This window comes from Haliotis cracherodii, unplaced genomic scaffold (genome assembly GCF_022045235.1).
Source record: "Haliotis cracherodii isolate W230 unplaced genomic scaffold, xgHalCrac1.p SCAF_3, whole genome shotgun sequence".
NCBI classification, from domain to species: Eukaryota; Metazoa; Mollusca; class Gastropoda; order Lepetellida; family Haliotidae; genus Haliotis; species Haliotis cracherodii.
In genome coordinates this window covers 10,896,521-10,915,005 of record NW_027266286.1, presented here as the reverse complement: position 1 = coordinate 10,915,005, position 18,485 = coordinate 10,896,521, and the positions used below count along the sequence as shown (strand labels likewise).

General features: G+C 40.6%; 1 protein-coding gene across 1 annotated transcript; it reads left to right on the top strand.

Moving 5' to 3' along the window:
* Positions 1 to 380: 380 nt before the first annotated feature.
* On the top strand, positions 381 to 16,602 carry LOC139475107 (probable cytochrome P450 49a1). Its single transcript, XM_071258358.1, has 10 exons — positions 381 to 674; positions 3,832 to 4,040; positions 7,307 to 7,529; positions 8,213 to 8,394; positions 9,634 to 9,838; positions 10,560 to 10,728; positions 11,654 to 11,820; positions 12,485 to 12,566; positions 13,797 to 14,009; positions 16,486 to 16,602. Exons 2-10 carry the CDS (start codon positions 3,863 to 3,865, stop codon positions 16,600 to 16,602), a joined length of 1,536 nt encoding a protein of 511 aa, XP_071114459.1. The 5' UTR covers positions 381 to 674; positions 3,832 to 3,862.
* The last annotated feature ends 1,883 nt before the right edge of the window (positions 16,603 to 18,485 follow it).

Genomic DNA, 18,485 nt, shown 5'->3' with positions numbered 1-18,485 from the left:
TAGATTATTAAGTATATGTGATAGAAGGAGTGGGAAGTGTTATGTAGTACGGGATTGTAACAGATGGACATCCTCCCACTTATATAACAAAAATGTCCATAAACAATTACACGTTGTATAGAAATCATACATCCGTGTCCTGTATTGTTACCGGACAAACTGGATCAATTTCTCCGCTATCAATCTGTTATCTGCTCCAGCCGACGTGACGTACACTGTAGGCTTGTTTTGTATGACGCCGCAAATCCCTCTTCCCATTTACTGATTCACCATGATCACGATCCGTGAACTATGCGTGGGAGATCATGTCATTTGACTGCATACAAAAGGTGGACGTACATACCTCTCTGAATGTTTTGTTTGTCAAGCCTATTCCTATTATGTTCATAGATTGTGTTTATAAAGCTATCATTATACCCAAGGCTTATTACTCGACAGACATAATTATAACTTAAACATATAGCCTATTCAAGTCGTGGGAGAACATCTAGGTCAGTGGGCCTAGCCAAAGTGGGTTTATGGTGAACTTTGGCAACGTTGTGACAACTGAGCCTGGTGCAGGATTAAACTTTTCCTGATGTGTGTAATGATGTGATGGGATCTAAGGATGGACTGTTGAGTGGATGGATGCTTTAAGAGGAGTACACATTAACAGAAGCGCGCACTACAGAACAGTAAGTATTGATGTTTCACTGTTTTAAACTGAGCGAGTCAATTGTTTGATAGGCATAACTTAGAAGTTGACGGATGACAAAGAAGACACAATTTATGGACAACAGGTTCTTTGATTACGAAAGGCGACGTTTCGGTTATAGATCCTTATATTGTTGTCAAGCAAGACTTAACGAAGAACATGATACAATGGTATAAGGATCTATACCGAAACGTCGCCTTTACAGTGTCTACTTTGAGCGAGTCAGGTAAATTGATCGTCTATGTACGTAAGCTACGGTTATAACGAACTTAAAGGGACTACTAATTTTAGTTCGTTATAACCGTAGTTCGTTATAAGCATATATATAGCATAACTACAGCAAATAGTCAAGACCAAAAAAATGAGTTCGTTATATCCGTCAGTTCGTAATAAGTGTGTTCGTTATAACCGTAGTTTACTATAATTAAATGTCAGAACAAAATAGGAAAACGTACAACTTTATGGATAACAATTTCTGGTTTATTGCATATAGTGACGTTTCGATGTCGAATCTTACACCGTTATCAAGTTGGAGTGACAACGACGTCGACCCAGTGATCAGAGGTATATAAGCATGATATGTTGTGATAAGCAGATGATTACTATTGTCAACAACAGGTAATAGATAACAAGTAGCATACGGATACTTGGATGAAGCCAAATGTACAGTCAGAACCAGAAATAGCACACAAGGATGAGGATTAAAAGGATTAAACATTTGTGACAAGTTGATCGCATCGTAATTAAACAACACATCATGCTAATATACCCCTCATCACATGGTTGTTGTCCCTCCAGCTTGATGACGGTGTACGAATCTAAGACAAAATTGTTATGGATGAGCAACTTCTTTATTACAATTGGGCGACGTTTCGGTGTAGATTCTAACACCGTTATCCAGCAAATGATCATCATTTGCTTGACGGTGTACGAATCTAAGACAAAATTGTTGTGGATGAGCAACTTCTTTATTACAATTGGGCGACGTTTCGGTGTAGATTCTAAAACCGTTATCAAGCAAATGATCATCATTTGCTTGACGGTGTACGAATCTAAGACAAAATTGTTATGGATGAGCAACTTCTTTATTACAATTGGGCGACGTTTCGGTGTAGATTCTAACACCGGTATCAAGCAAGAATCTACATCGAAACGTCGCCATTTGCAATACACCAGAAATTATTATTCATAAAGTTTTCTGACTTACTCACCAACTTCTAGAATGCGAAACAAACAGTTAATACCATACCTGTTATCTGCAGGTTGTAGCTAATGTCTTTAAGCAATTATTTGAGTCCTGCATGTTTTTGAAATTACAAATTTGTCACAAATAAAATTATTAAAAGTTAAATATATGCCACTGTAATTTTAAAATGCAAGTGTTATTTTTGCTTCTGAAATTCGTCTCTTCCTTTTCCCCTTGTTTGAGATTTCTAAAGATCTGTTAGAAAATGGTCTTAAGACTACGATGCTTGTCTAGTATGATCGCCGTCATATAGCTGGGATATTGCTGAGTGCGGCGTAAAACAGTTAACACGCGATTCTTGTTTTCAATCAGGAATTCATATTAATCACTGTCTCACATAGCCGTACCTGTTACAAAATGGTCACTCACTTCCTTTTATCCAGTAACACTTAAATGTATGAACAGGTAGAAAGATTAAATGATCGCTCACCTTGTGTCACAGATGTGTGTGAAATCCACGTGTTGGTGTATATTGTCATTGTGTTTCTGGCCCATTGCCACACACCCTTTCCCGTTCTCCAACATGTGTAACTGATCAAGTATGACAGTAGAATACGGGAATCAGGTTGTCGTAAGCTGCGTATTAAATGAACGTATCCGTGTACCGTCCTTATTCCATTGATGCTATCAACACATCTTTTTATATAGCACATATCAGTGAAAATTCGGTCTTCAAGAATCAAGTCAAGTACGTTTGTTGTACTTAAGGCCACCGACCCATTTACAGCAGTGAATGAGCGAGATTGGTTTTACATTGTTTGAAACAGGTTAACAGTTATATCAGGGCGTGTCGGCTTAATGGTGTAGTCATATATGTCTTATTCGTTTACCACGCTTGTGAAACACAAGAGCACCGACAAACATTGAAACAAAATTAGGGCGAATCTGGAATTCGGACCCTCCTTCACTGATTTCACCGCGAATGGCCGCGCCTTCCACAGCATGTCATCTTTTCATAATACATTTGACTTAATGTTTAACAAATTTTATATTTGGTATAACACTTTCTTAGTAAAGTAAAACTTTTCGTACTTTTTGGGGTTGAGTCTCGAAACCACACTGCCCAAGCGAGTTTGTGCCTCACTCTGGCAGTGTGGGTTCGAATCCCGGACGGGACCCAACCCCCCAAAAGTACGAGAATCTTTACTTTACTAAGAAAGTGTTATACCAAATATAAAAATTGTTACATTTGACCATTTTCTAAAGGCCATTGTGAGTTATTTTTCTTTCTAACTCTGTTTGTTTGTTGTTTACCGCCGCGCACCGCAATATTCCAGCTATATGACGGCTGTCCTTTCTAACTAGACACACGTGCTACACAAGTAACAATAATTTACATTGCGTTACATGCCAAGAGAGCAATGACCTGAGCCGCTGTTCACTCACTAAAGATATATGGCGCTCTGGTAACTATTCAGTAGTGCTGTCGGGGATTTCTGAGTGTATCTGTCGCAAGAACCCCCACTGAATGAACGCGAACAATACACGGAGCCGCTACATTCCCGACCTTCGTATAGGCAAAGACTGATTGACACAAGGTGTCCATGACACGAGTAAACGCGACCTGCCTTAAGCGTGAAGTCCCACGTATAACAGTACAGATGATTATTAGTGTTCGTAACTGCTTCTTTTTCTTGGCTTCGTCGTAACAAAAATTCATTTTATAATTCATGAAATTGTTCATGTCTTTATGTTATTTGTTATTTTAACAATATATTGCTCAACTTGTACCTTCTTCGTTTACTGTTGTGACACACCATGTTGTGAATGATATGTACACACCACCTGTCTGTCGGCACTACACTATAGGGTCAAGGTCAGTCATCTCTTCATATTTATCAGTGCGTATCGCAACTGTAACACATTTTCGGCCAACAAACAATCCTTTCAGGTACAAACACCTCTCTCAACATCGGCACACCATGAAGTGGGCAGTCAGAGGCATTCGGAAAGCGTGGCTCAAACTACGAATGTCCTCGCATACCGCCACTGTGAGAGATATGGATATCCCAAACGCCAGACCGTTTCAAGAAATTCCTGGACCAAGTGGGTTGTACAATATACCCTTAATTGGAGCCATGTTTTTGTTCAAACCGTTCAGTAAGTATTGTATGCCAGGGAATGGTTGCGTGCCGCTGTTAGCATTAATCTTGCCACAACACAGTGTACATATATAATTATATTGAGCATTTTGCCCTATATGGGGAAACGAACCCGGGTCTTTCAAATGCTTTGACTACTAGGATACCACATCTATCATAATATACAATGCCGGTACGGTACATTGCAACGTATATTTACGGTTCCGTTCCCAGTAAAATTGGTCCGGATTTACGAGGAATACTGCCCTAAATCACATACAGTAAACTACGGTTATAACGAACTCAAAGGGACTACTTATTTTAGTTCGTTATAACCGTAGTTCGTTATAAGCATATATATAACATAACTACAGCAAATAGTCGGGACCAAAAAAATGAGTTCGTTATATCCGTCAGTTCGTTATAAGCGTGTTCGTTATAACCGGAGTTTACTGTATTCCGGGTTAGAATTGGTCGTCATGTTGTAGGACTTCGTGGATCCGTTGTTGGTTGCTCGGTGACTAGTTATCGTACCCTGACGGCGAGGATCGTTGTTCGTAATATCAATCACATGATTGTCTGGCCCAGATTCGATTTTAGACCAGGTGACATATGTCGGGAATATTACAAGGTCCTTAAACAACAAACACAAACATAAAGACACCACCCCCAGTAGTGCGATAGTTGTTCAGATACACGGGGTCCGGACTGAATAGGTTTGACTGTATGTAACGTTAAATGTGTTTAATCGTTGGTTGTTTAAGGCCGCACTCAGCAATATTCCAGGGTGCCGACTTACAAAACAACCCTAGCGCTACGACTGTCGTAAATCTGTGTAAAGATATGGTAGCTACGATCACCTTAGCGCTAACGGCACCCTTGTCTTTAAATTATCGACTAAGGACCAGACAATCCAGTGATTGCCATCGCGAGCATCGATCTACGTAATTGGGATAAGATAACAGGCATATGTAATAATAATAGTTTAAAGAAACAACTATTATGGTTATTGAAGCGCCAATGGGTCACTAGGTTGTGCACACATCCGGGGAAATGACACGTGATCAGTCTGCGCCCAATTATGACAAGTGCAGTATGGTGTATATGGATGTATAGCTTTTCTATTCCCATACATTTTGCGGACTGTGTGAGTACAAACAATAGCAATTAGTCCGTCGGGATTAAAGGGGAAGTGTACACGCAAAAATCACTTTCTTTCTTTTTCTGAACAAAGCGCAATTTTAGAATTAGTTAGTATCTGTGTTTGAAAAGATACACTCATTTTTTTCACAGTGAAAGTAGGCCTTCGTTTTTCGAGCTAAACAGGCCTGAGTTATCCCCCTTAGATTATGACGTAATTGGTGCCAATTCAACTGGGTCCCTGTCTATTCTCAACGCAAAAGATATCAAGTACCAGTTTGCGATAAAACAACATGGCCTACGACCCACTCCGGCGCAGTGGTGACTCAGCATAACACTATGCTAGCTGGCATCTGAGACGCGAGAATCACACACCTGTACCTACACCACGTGAAGCGGCTCTAACAAAGCATAATGACGTCATAATGTTTATCAATTGGCACCAATGACGTCATATTGCAAGGGGCATAAGCCATGGTGTTTTTGTTATGGAAATAGAACGCCTGGTAAATGTGAAAAATCGTTTTAACGCAAAAAAATGTTAATCAATTTTTATATTTTTATATTTTTGTCTATGCCCATTCTATGTAAACACTTTTGATGTGGAAAAAGTACAAGAAAAATAGGTTCATTTCCGTGTGAACTTGCCCTTTAAGGTTGGTGTTATTATCATCAACAATGTACAACAACAATTTACAACTGGATATATCACGAACTAAGATGAAAGTATTTCATAAAAGGCAACTGGATATCATCTATGCGATTATTACAACTTTTTAGATGACGTCACCGTCTTGTATAAAGGAACCATTTTTTATACGGTTTAAAAACTATTACTACAAAAGTGTACAGTGATCCTCACCAATGATTATCCAGGGCACAGAGCTCGATTTCTTTTTTTGATGTGTACGCTAGACGCTTCATACACTGTAGACATGTGGAGGACATTTCCAATAAGTGACAAAAATCATGTCCAATGCAATTCCCTAATTTGACTTTGCACCATATGTTCCCATGTTTTTCAGGTGAACAATTGCTTTGCCTTTGCATGTGTTTGTGACGGGTGCCACCGGGAGCAGGATACCCTCACCTTTTCGCGAACACCTGGTATCATTACTATTTGATAGTGATTCATAAACACATGCTCATGATGTAGTCGGAATTGTAAATCGACTCTGCTTTACGATTTCCATTGGATATGGAAAGGGTTTTGTCGCTTTATTTAGAATGTAAACACATACAAGACATATTCACGAATGTGTTTAAATTCAAAACGGAAATCACATTTGGAGTTCAGGGCCTAAACACATGAAATGAGCTATTATCTCACAGCCTAAACACCACCTAAACACATCTCCACAATCTAAACATGGTTAGAACTTACACATGTTACAACATGTTTAGAATGTAACATGTTGAAAAATGTTTAGAATTTTAACACGATTAAAGTTTAGGCAAAACATGTTTGGTGCTGCATAACTGAAGTTGACAGTGAAAGTATATCTGATTGTTACGATAGACCCTTAACTTTTTTTTAGATACCCCCACCCCTTCATACTTCTGTATTATTATACTATTCTGTTATATACTATTCTGTATCCCAATTAAACACCAACAAGCCCGTAGAAACCGCCGCTTTCTAAAACTACCTACCATGATATCAATAAGTAAGTGAGTGTGATTTTACGCCGCTTTTAGCAATATTCCAGCAGCATCAAGGCTGGGGAACCAGAAATGGGCTTCACACCTTGTACCCATGTGGGGAACCGAGCCAGGGCCATCGGCGTGACGAGCGAACGCTTTAACTACAAGGCTACCCACCGCCCCTATTAGGGTCTTTAACACATTAAGACCCTAAACATGTTTAGACCTTAAATATGTTCCGGTTTGGATCTTAACACATTTTTTTTTAAATGTAGCGTCGTTACCCTCTCCCCTATGTCCAGCTTAGCACGGAATTCCTATCGTTCATGAGAGTAATTTGATTGGCTATTTTCAGCGTAGGATTTCGGGATCAAAATGAGGCTATTGTGGCCAATGGGTCAAGGGTATTAATCATAACAGAAATTGGATATAATACACTAGATACGCGAGGATGGGTGATCCTTATTGACCTTCTTCCTTAACACGCTCCACCACTTTCAGCAAAATACACCGTGGAGACAGCGAACATGTTGTACAATGATCTCGCCAGCCAGTACGGCCCCCTCGTCCGTGTTCGCCTGGGTGAGTGGGTGGTGCTGGTGTCGGATGTGGGGGACATGGAGAGGGTGATGCGGAGTGAAGGGAGGTACCCCCGGAGGATGGAGCCCTATATCAATGTCTTGCACTGTGAGAAATACGGCATACCAAAAGGAGTTGGTAGTCTGTAAGTATTGTACATGTATACTGAAATATTTTAGAATGTTTAGATGTCAACTTCTTTATTATGAGGAACACAACGTTTCGGAGAATATGCTAACTCCTTCAATAGGCGAATGGATGCCATGAGACAGAGAGCATACATGTAAGGACAAATGTACTAAGTTAATAAAAGGTGGAAAGCTAAAATATTCGAAAGGCTGTTTTTGTTTTCGGTTTTTTTGTGGAACATTTTTCCTTACAGTTGAAACTGAGCAAATCTGCGACCCAAGCTGATTTGCTTACATGTAGATAAAAACATGTGGTAAACATATTATCTAGGGTCTTAGTGAGCTTTCCTCATGAAACATTTCATGGTGTATTTACGAATACAAGAGTGAGCTTTTAGCAATATTCCAGCAATATCACGGCGGGGGAGACCAGAAATGGGCTTCACACATTGTACCCATGTCGGGAATCAAATCCGGGTCTTTGGCGTGATGAGCTAAGGGTTTAAACACTAGGCTATCCGACCGCCCGTACGGATACAAGAAGCAGAATGGGCTATTGGCAACCACATGAACATGTTTGATAATGTTTTAAACTCGTCCTCTCGACTTCAAGAAGTCATTGCTAATTAATTATTTATATCTGGACTTTGACGTTTAAAGCCATTTTATATTCTTCAAACTCTACCTTCTTATTCCTAAGAGAGGGAGAAGAATGGCACAGATATCGAAGTCCTCTAAATGCCCGGATGATGAAAGTCGATTCTGCGCATCACTACCTTCCGGTACAGAACGAAGTCGCAGATGATCTTGTAGCTCAGATAAAACTGGGTAAAATCCAAAAGGATGGCGCATTGGAAATGTTCTTCAGATATGCCTGCGAAAGTAAGCATCCTACATAATTATCATGTTAACATTCTATATAGAAGATAAGTAGAGATTATCACCCTTTACATATCATGACCCGTATCACCCTGAGACCCATATCTGACCGAGGCCTCTATTCATGACGTCATCGAATTTTGTGACGTCATTAACGTTCCATGACGTTACGTACAAAACTCAGCCGACTGATACGTGGTATCAGGCCCGCTGTGTGATATGGCTTCACAGGTCACGTTCCTGATATGGACAGTGGCGTTTCGCTATTATTGGGGGTGGCAAAAAACGAAAGACATAACGGTTGGTTGGTTGGTTTGTTGTTTTACGACACACTCAGCAATATTCCAGCTATATGACGGCGGTCTATAAATAATCGAGTCTGGACCAGACAATCCAGTGATTGACAACATGAGCATCGATCCACGCAATTGGGATCGATGACATGCATCAACCAAGTCAGCGAGCCTGACCACCCGATCCCGTTAGTCGCCTTTTACGACAAGCATAGTCACCTTTTACGGCAAGCATGGGTTGCTGAAGACCTATTCCACCCCGGAATTTTCACGGGTCACACATATAATGTATAAGCCAATATGTCACCAATGACTTTAATTTGGCTAGGAAGAAGGCTAGATATAAACTATAACATATCTTCGTTCTCCAATCCTGATATTGTCCAGACCAGTCAGTCGTAAGCCATCTCATATGATACACACCGCATGGTGATGAGCTTTTATTCTTTTTCAATGTCAACTACAGAGTGAGCGAATAAATGTTTATATATATATATATATATATATATACATATATATATATATATATATATATATAACGCCACGTTCAGCAATAGCCAAGGAATATCACGGCTTGTTAATAATCTATGCTGGGCAAGCCAAACCAATGGTTGATGGCATGAGCAGCGATAAAAAAGATCGGCGCGATGAGCCTGACCACCAGATCCTCTTGAGTCCGAATGGATGACTAGAATGGGATACTGGGGACCTTCTGGGTTAGAAGGTCTGGTCGTAAGAGGCGACTTACTGGATCGGGTGTCACACTCAACTGCTTGGTTGGGTAGCGTGTGGACGTACCCCTACGGGCTGGATTGTTGCTCATAATATCAATCACTGGATTGTTTGGACTATCCACAAGCTGCTATCATACAGTTGGAATGTGGCCGACTGTGTCGTTAAATCAAACACATGCATTCACATGCATATCCTGTATCGTTTGTTACAACAGGCATCAGCGTGGTTGCCTACAACAAACGTCTTGGGTACCTGAGTCCACACATAGACAGTGATCCTGAGAAAATGCAAGATCTCAAAGACATACAGACGATGTTTAAACTGATGAATGAAACACTAACTATTCCCCATATTTTACTGAAGAAATTACCATGGAGGGCGAAGAGAGAATACGACGCTGCAGTGAATCGCATCATCAGGTAATAAATAACTCCTATTTCAATAAACGGCAAAAATGCGAGGGGTATACGTTCAAAGTGACTCATTTGATTACATAACTCTGTTATATCTGTTTTATTGTAACTGAATGTTTATAGAACAGACACAATTCATATGCACTCGAAAATCAAAGCGTGTCAGATAAATGAGTGAGTGAGTATGTTTTTACGCAGCTTTCAGGAATATTCCAGTAATATCAAAGCGGGAAACACCAGAAATGGGCTCCACAGTCAAAATAAGGTGTGTGTGTAGAGGTGGGGGGTGTTGTTGGACTTGGTGTACTGCCTAAAACTAGTACGGTACTGCCTTGCCTGATCGCAAAAAATCTAGGTTTCGAGACAACAAAAAGCAGTTTCTGCCTCATACACATGCTGAAATTTTGTGTATGATTGTTTATGCATTCATCATTACAGGGACAATGTGGATATGGTTAATTTCAAGGAAGCATGGATTCAAACAGTGTTGGGAATCGTCCCTGAATTCAGTAAAACTAATATCCGCAAATTATGTGCTGCTGTGAAGGGTATAACTAAATGTGTGGGAGATTTCAATGGATCGTAATAGGGTCGAATTTGGAATTATAACAGATGTACATTTTCATAATGGCGACCCCAAATGATAATTTTTAGTATATAGATTATTTATTCAAACAAATAGTGATTCCCGTTTCGTTCTCATATGTTGTCTAATATGTGATTGTAGTCATGCTACAGACTATTACTCCAACGCTCTGACGAACATCCAGCAGAGACAGCAGGACGGCGTCGTGGACGAGAACAACTTCATGTTGTCACTGTTGATGTTAGACAAACTCTCGGTTGAAGAAATGGGATCGGTCGCATTTGAACTATTTAGCTCGGGGACAGAATCGGTAACATGGCTTAATCATTCACACTGTTTGATTTGACTTCAAAGTTCAGACATAGTATACCCCTTTGCTAATAACCCGGTACACTCGTGAATATCAGGGTTAGAATTGGCCTTCAGCAACCCATGTTTGTCGTAAGAAGCGACTGACGGGATCAGGAGGTCAGGTTCGCAGACTTGGTTCACGACCCGTGAAGATCCGGGTTGGAATTGGCCTTTCGCAACCCACTAATGTCGTGATAGGCGATAGACGGAACCAGGGCGTCGTTGTACAAAGCGATATTAGCGCTGAGGTGATCGTAACTCCCATGCATTAACACAGACTTATGACAGTCTTAGGGCTAAGGTTGTTTTGTACAACGGCAGCCAGGTGGTGAGGCTCGCTGCCTTGGTTGATGATTGCCCCAATAGATAGATAATCATGGTGTCCATCACTGGCTTGTCAAGTCCTGACTCGATTATTTGTAGACCGCCGTTGTAGCTCGAATTTTTCTGAGTGCGGCGTTAAACAGTAGACAAACAAATGACAAGCGTGTGCTTTATTGACGTGTTGGCTTCGTTGAGTGGTGTAGTTTATACTCTCGAGGTTCTATCATGTACACAATTTCAGCATGGTTCAGTAATTTCGTTATTTTCGATCATTATCTATATTATCGCTTCATTTTTCGGGTTTCCGCAAAAGGTCTCAGGTTATCAAATATTTACTAATGTTTTTTACAAATAATGTCCATCTTATCAGGACATTTTTCTCATCATAGAACTGACTTTCAGATAACCACATCATCATGATCTAATATCAGTGTCATGAACACCTATAAGCTTCCATAGTTCCATCAGCAGCGAAACGAGATATCCATGTACTGTTTTAAGATAGATATATTATCTCATCATCATATTCATTAATACCTACATGACTGTTGTGTTTTCAGACAGCGCGGAACCTCCAAATGGTTCTGTATTATCTTGCACGTAATCCAGACAAGCAGAACAAGTTGTTTGAAGAAGTCGTTGAGGCTGTTGGTCCACGGGCTCCGCTCACGACGGAGGCCCTCGGGAAGATGAAGTACATATTCGCTTGTATGAAGGAGTCGTTCAGGTACACGTAGGTCGTCAATGTTGAGTGCAAGGACCCAGCATCTGTGTCGCCTAATCTCATATTTGTACTGATTAATTATCGTTGGTTTGTCTACACCATCAGTGGTAAGGTCTACGATCTGTTGGCATTCCGCCTACATTCCGCTTACATAACGTTGGGTAGTTCAATTGTTGCATACGCAGAAATGAGCAATATTCCAGCCATATTACGACAGCATGATACTAATAATCTGGATCAGGCTAACCGGTGATTAATATAACGTACAACGTCCCACGCCAGCGGGATATGATAACACAACCAGGTCACCAAGACCAAGCATTTCTTTCCCTCTTTGAACTGTTATAGGTTCCTGGGGACCTATTCTAACCTTTAATCGCAACAGGGTCTTACATACATAAGAATGTCAAGAAGGTGGCTTAAACGAGTTCAATAAGCCTCATGTCGGAGTGACAAAGGGATAACAGTGCTTGAGGGATTGTCTTTGGACATCCCCCCCCACCCCCCACCCCCAACAGTTGTACACTCATCACTCATCTTCCACATACTTACGACAAGACAGCCAATGAGATGATGTACAAGAGCTGCTAATGGATTAATTTTTTTCATTTGCACACATAATGCTTCTGAACATTGCGTATTAAGACGGAATATTATTCATTTTCAGACTAGCCTATCCTATACTGTCCGGTCCACAGAGATACATACCCACCGACATTGTGCTTCGAGGCTACAGGATCCCTGCAGGTGTAAGTTAAACTACTGGCGTTTGGAGAGTGCAGTTACCGTAAAATAAGTTTCATTTCACAATCCAAAGAACTGGTGAAACGTTTCGCTTTGTTACCCTTTCCGACGTTTTGGATTATCATATATACATGTATGATAGTTTCATTCGTTATGATGCCTTTTACTAAAAATTGTCATAAGTGATGTGAACCGAAAGTGGTAAATGTCTAAGACCTACATCACCTCGGGCTTTCATCTTGTATCAAGCTGGCACACCGTCATATGATTACCGTAACGAAGTCGCTCGATGACGCACTCACTAACTCACTCACACACAATAAAGTGACGTCTAAAAATAATTAAGTTTCACAATGAATTACATGGATACTCTTAACAATAAGAAGACGCTGATACTGAAGTAATTATGGACATAGGTATCAGATACAGCTGGAGGGTTTTATATGATAATGATGTAATGGATTATGTTATAAACCCAATAACTTGTATTATGATACAATAAATATACAAATAAGCTCACCAAGGATGAACTACTTCAACTCTCCATACATCGATGTGTGTACGATTATGTAGACTGATATGGCTGCAAATCGAGCTCTATAACAATGATGAGGGGCGTTTAACGCGGTTATCTTAAGTGTCCTTCAGTGTTATTGCGTCTTAAACATGTTATGTTAAATTTCACATTACATATGATAAATATGGCATTATCTTACTGAATTTTCAAGGCGAAAATGTCGTATACATGTATTAAGAACCCCAAATATGTATTATGCTCGCCAAAGGCCGCTTTAACAAATTTAAGGTATAACACAGCGTGTAAGCTTGATGTGGGAGAAAATACCGGAGTGGTGCTGGTCTAAATCAGGCGCTGCTTACCCTTTTCGCGAACGTCACTCATTTTAAGTGATCCATTCATATAAGTTTTACCACTAGTTGGCCTTTTACGGAAGGAATCTGGAATCTGTTTTGGCAGCAAATCGAGACTGATGTTTCTCCTAATGTTTCTCCTAATGTTTCTCCTGTTTCTCCTAATGTTTCTCCTGTTTCTCCTGATGTTTCTCCTAATGTTTCTCCTAATGTTTCTCCTAATGTTTCTCCTGATGTTGACGTTTTGATTTAGACCTTCATCACTTTGGTAAGCCTACATTTGGTGCTGACGAGCCCAGATACATAATCAGGGGGAATTTTGGATTCAAACCCACGATCAGAGGCACACCTCATGCATTTTTCAGACCTCTGTAGCTATGATGAACCAGAAAGCGGCAAAGGACGAGGAATACTTTCCTGAACCGGACAAGTTCCTCCCCGAGAGATGGCTGAGAGACGAGACAGGAAGAAGGACGGTTCCCATCCCGTCATCCGCTGTACTTCCGTTCGGGTTCGGCCCTCGTCAATGTGTAGGGAGGAGGTTTGCGGAACAAGAAATGTATCTCGCAATAACAAAGGTATTCCACATAGAACACACCCTTTCGTGCGCATATATCTCATATCGGTTCTACTAGCGATGCATTGAAGTTCGATGTCAGTGTCGATCTCGATATATCGATGAGGCTTACGGGTTTCAATTCAGACCATACATATGACTTGGTATCAGAATACAATCGGAGTAACCTATTCTCTAACACAGGGTCGTGTGTGGTCAAGTCGCTATGCGCCACAGCTGGCTGTACAATCGCCACGAATAGCTGCAAGACTGATGAGGCGGCGTTAAGGAACATTTACTCACTCACTCGCTGTACAGTGTTGCCACCCTAATTTGGTCAAGGTCTGTTGATCACCTCCCACTTTTGTCTTTATTATGACCTTTGGTCTGCCAGAATGATATCCGAGCTTGTACGTATTAAACATATTAAGACCTGCGTTATTTCGGGAATTAATCAAAGCGACACGCGGTGATTTAAATGAAATAATGTTCAATGTTGTGTAAAAAACATTCCTAGATCCTTACCATAAAGCCATGGAGACATAAAACCCGAGGTAATGCATTGATAGAAAGGATATTCATTACGGTAGGTTTCTGTTATAGTATCGCAACGACACTCCAAATTAGCTAATTACTAGTGTCACAGTTAAAATGTCTCTACATTCCACTCGTCTAGCCGTGATTTCTGTTACTCGTGGGGAATCTCAGGCAGATATACTCCAGTATTCAATGTTTGTCTTAAGACCCATCTGATGAGGATGGGTCAGATATACTCCAGTATTCAATGTTTGTTGTAAGACCCATCTAATGAGGATCGAGCAGATATACTCCAGTACCTAATGCTTGTCGTAAGACACATCTAATGAGGATCGGGCAGATAAACTCCAGTACCCAATGCTTGTCGTAAGATCCATCTTACGAGGATCGGGCAGATATACTCCAGTACCCAATGCTTGTCGTAAGACCCGTCTAATGACGATATGGCAGATATACTCCAGTACCCAATGTTTGTCGTAAGACCCGTCTAATGAGAATCGGGCAGATATATTCCCGTGTCCGATGCTTGTCGTAAGACACATCTAATGAAGATCGGGCAAGTATACACCAGTATTCAATGTTTGTTGTAAGACCCATCTAATGAGGATGGGGCAGATATACTCAAGTACCTAATGCTTGTCGTAAGACACATCTAATGAGGATCGGGCAGATAAACTCCAGTATTCAATGCTTGTCGTAAGACACATCTAATGAGGATCGGGCAGATATATCCCAGTTCCTAATGCTTGTCGTAAGACACATATAATGAGGATCGGGCAGATATACTCCACTACCTAATGCTTGTCGTAAGACACATCTAATGACGACATGGCAGATATACTCCAGTATTCAATGCTTGTCGTAAGACTCTTCTAATGAGGATCGGGCAGATATACTCCAGTATTCAATGTTTGTCGTAAGACCCATCTAAATAGGATCGGGCAGATATACTCCAGTACCCAATGTTTGTCGTAAGACCCATCTGATGACGATGGGGCAGATATACTCCAGTACCCAATGTTTGTCGTAAGACACATCTAATAAGGATCGGGCAGATATACTCCCGTACCCAATGTTTGTCGTAAGACCCATCTAATGAGGATCGGTTGGCTACCATGTCTGACCTCATTCCGTGTCATCGAACCCAAACGGCTTGGATCATCTTTGCTGATGCAGTCAACAACTAGTTTGCTATGTCAGACTCGAAGATATTAAATCGCCATGATATCTACGGAGTATAACTTACAGGAGTATACAGTATTCATTTACTCATTTATACAGGCAATACACAAAGGCAAAGGAGGGAATCCCTATCATATGTGTGATTAATTCGCCTAATGAATCCTTGGTTCTTTATCATCCTGTTTTGGAAAGTGCTTTGTCGCTTTTATTTATTGTAAAATTTGCTTGAAAGCCCCAAGTTGCATATTTCTGTTGGTTTGAGAGGTCATGCCTGACCCCACAAAGAGATCATGGTACTTATCACCATGGACGTATCCATTAATGAATCTATTACACATTTAGTCATGTACCTGGAACACCATAGCATTACTTTTGCTGTTTTAGAAGCATGCTAAAGTTAAACCTATCTTGGCTCGAGTGGCCCAGTGGTTTAAGGCGCCTCAAGTCGCTCCACGTACTTTGGGTCCACCTGAAACCTATGACCATGGATTCCAATCCCGGTGCCCACCGATTATGATTCCAGGCTTTTCAGCACCATACTCGAGGTCGTGGGTTTCACCGAAGTGGTAAATGTCTTACTAGACTGCATCACTTCGGGCTTTCCTCCCACATTATGCTGACACGCCGTGACATAACTGGAATAATGTTCAAATCGGATTTAAACCCAACTCACTCACTCATGCTTTAATTGATGTACAAGCATCCGTGCTGGAAGAGTTTGTTCAAACAATCGACTGTGTCTGTCTTGACCTACATCGATATGCATTTGTCCTTTTCAGATAATGCAGCATTTTCAGGTGGATCTAGAGCAAGGTCATGAAGAGGTAGAACTCAGATACAGAATATTTGTGGGGACCAAACATCCTATCCGGTTCGTATTCAGGAGGAGGTCATGACATTGAAGGAGGATGAAGAGGTTGCTGATTCCATGGCACTGTTAAATAAAACCGTAACTACGTACAAGGCTTGAATAGCTATTGCTTTCACTTCATGTACCGTCATTGTAATTAGGACGCATTGCTCTTATGAACTGATGTGTGAAAATGGTTTGGTTTAAACCTCTTCAAACAGATTTTTGTTGTTAACACCAAACTCATCAATATTCCATCTGTATGACGGATGTCTTTAAATAATCTAGTCTGGACCAGACAATCTAGTCATTGACATCATGAGCATCGATCTACGCAAATGGGATACGATGACATGCATCAACCAAGTCAGCGAACCTGACCACCCTATCCCGCCTCTTACGACAAGCATGGGTTGGTGAAGACCAATTCTACACAGGTCTTCAAGGATAGCTTTAAACAAAATTTCAGTCATATCACGTGGTGTCAGCATGATGCGGAAGGAACGCCGGAAGTGATGCAGGTCTTAGGCGTTTACCCACGATCATGGCTATGGTGCTCACAAATGTCGAATCTGGGATGCAAACCCATGATCACTCCTAAGAGATGCCCACGTGCCCCTTTTCTTGACTGAATCTGAATCAGTTACATACACATCAAACATTTATATAAGAATACAATTCTGAAGGAGTTGTCGCGGATATAAAATAAAGACTTTCACCTTTAGACTCAAAGATCAATGTGCGGAGTACTGCAGTGAATAATTCTCAGCTCGTTTCCTTATCGTGAGCTTTTGCTGGCAATAGTTGATACTCTGAGTATGAGTCTCTACCCTTTTAATATAATTGCGTGTGTGGAACTTATCGAGTCTTGGTATTATATCTGAACTGCTTGGCCAGCCCTAAACATTGAAGTGAAGTTTATTTTATCTACCGTAATGAATTTATTTTGTTTTTGTTTGTGTGTTTGTTTGTTACACAACATTGCACTAAATGGTGGCCTGTAAATAATCGAATAATTGAAACAATGTCCAACTGCTCTGTCAGACCAGCGCACATACGAGTGCAAATGTTAACAATGTTAGGCAATGCGAAAAGAAACAACACATGTTCTATTTCATAAGAATTTTCTAACTGATCTACACGACCTTACTCTGAAAACCATGATGTCATTGAGGTTGATTGAATCGGTTCCGACATGAATAGCTGTTTCACTTTAATGAAACATAAATTTAATATTTTCAATATAAATGTATTTCGTCACTAAATTCATAAGTAAAGCTGGAACACGTTTAATTCCTGTGATGATGTTTGAGGTCAAGAGAAACGCCTGAACATCACTACCGCAGTGGTATATATGTGTCGCTTAACAGGTCTAGTGAGTGAGTTAGGGTTTACGAAGTTTTGAATAGCCTTTATCATGCCATATCACTTCGATGATGGTGCTATTTTAACCAAGGGCATCGGCACTGGAATTCAAACCCGCAATCAGCTGATCCTGACACGACTATTACACTGCAATAAAACCAAAGAATGACGCTAGCTTAGCCAGCTCCATTCCCGAGTACAGGAAGCATGCATGGATTAATATTTATTATTACGAATAATGCATGCTTGATTATTATGTGTTTCATGCATGAATCATCATTAGCTGTGGCCAGGTTTTTTTCACGTAGCACCAAGCAACATTACACGATTGTGGAACCGTCATCAGACACACGGGACAAAACGTGTCCAGAAAACACCACTAGAGCACAGGACAGATTTATACGGCTACGTCACTTACGTGAAAGAATCACCGCGCCACCTCTACAACTGAAACATTTATGGCAATGGAAATGTTGGTGCCTTTTAATTACAATAGAAATGATGCACTGCAGACAATACAACTCGATGACTGCGAAATTGGTCGTACATACATTCTTGACTAAA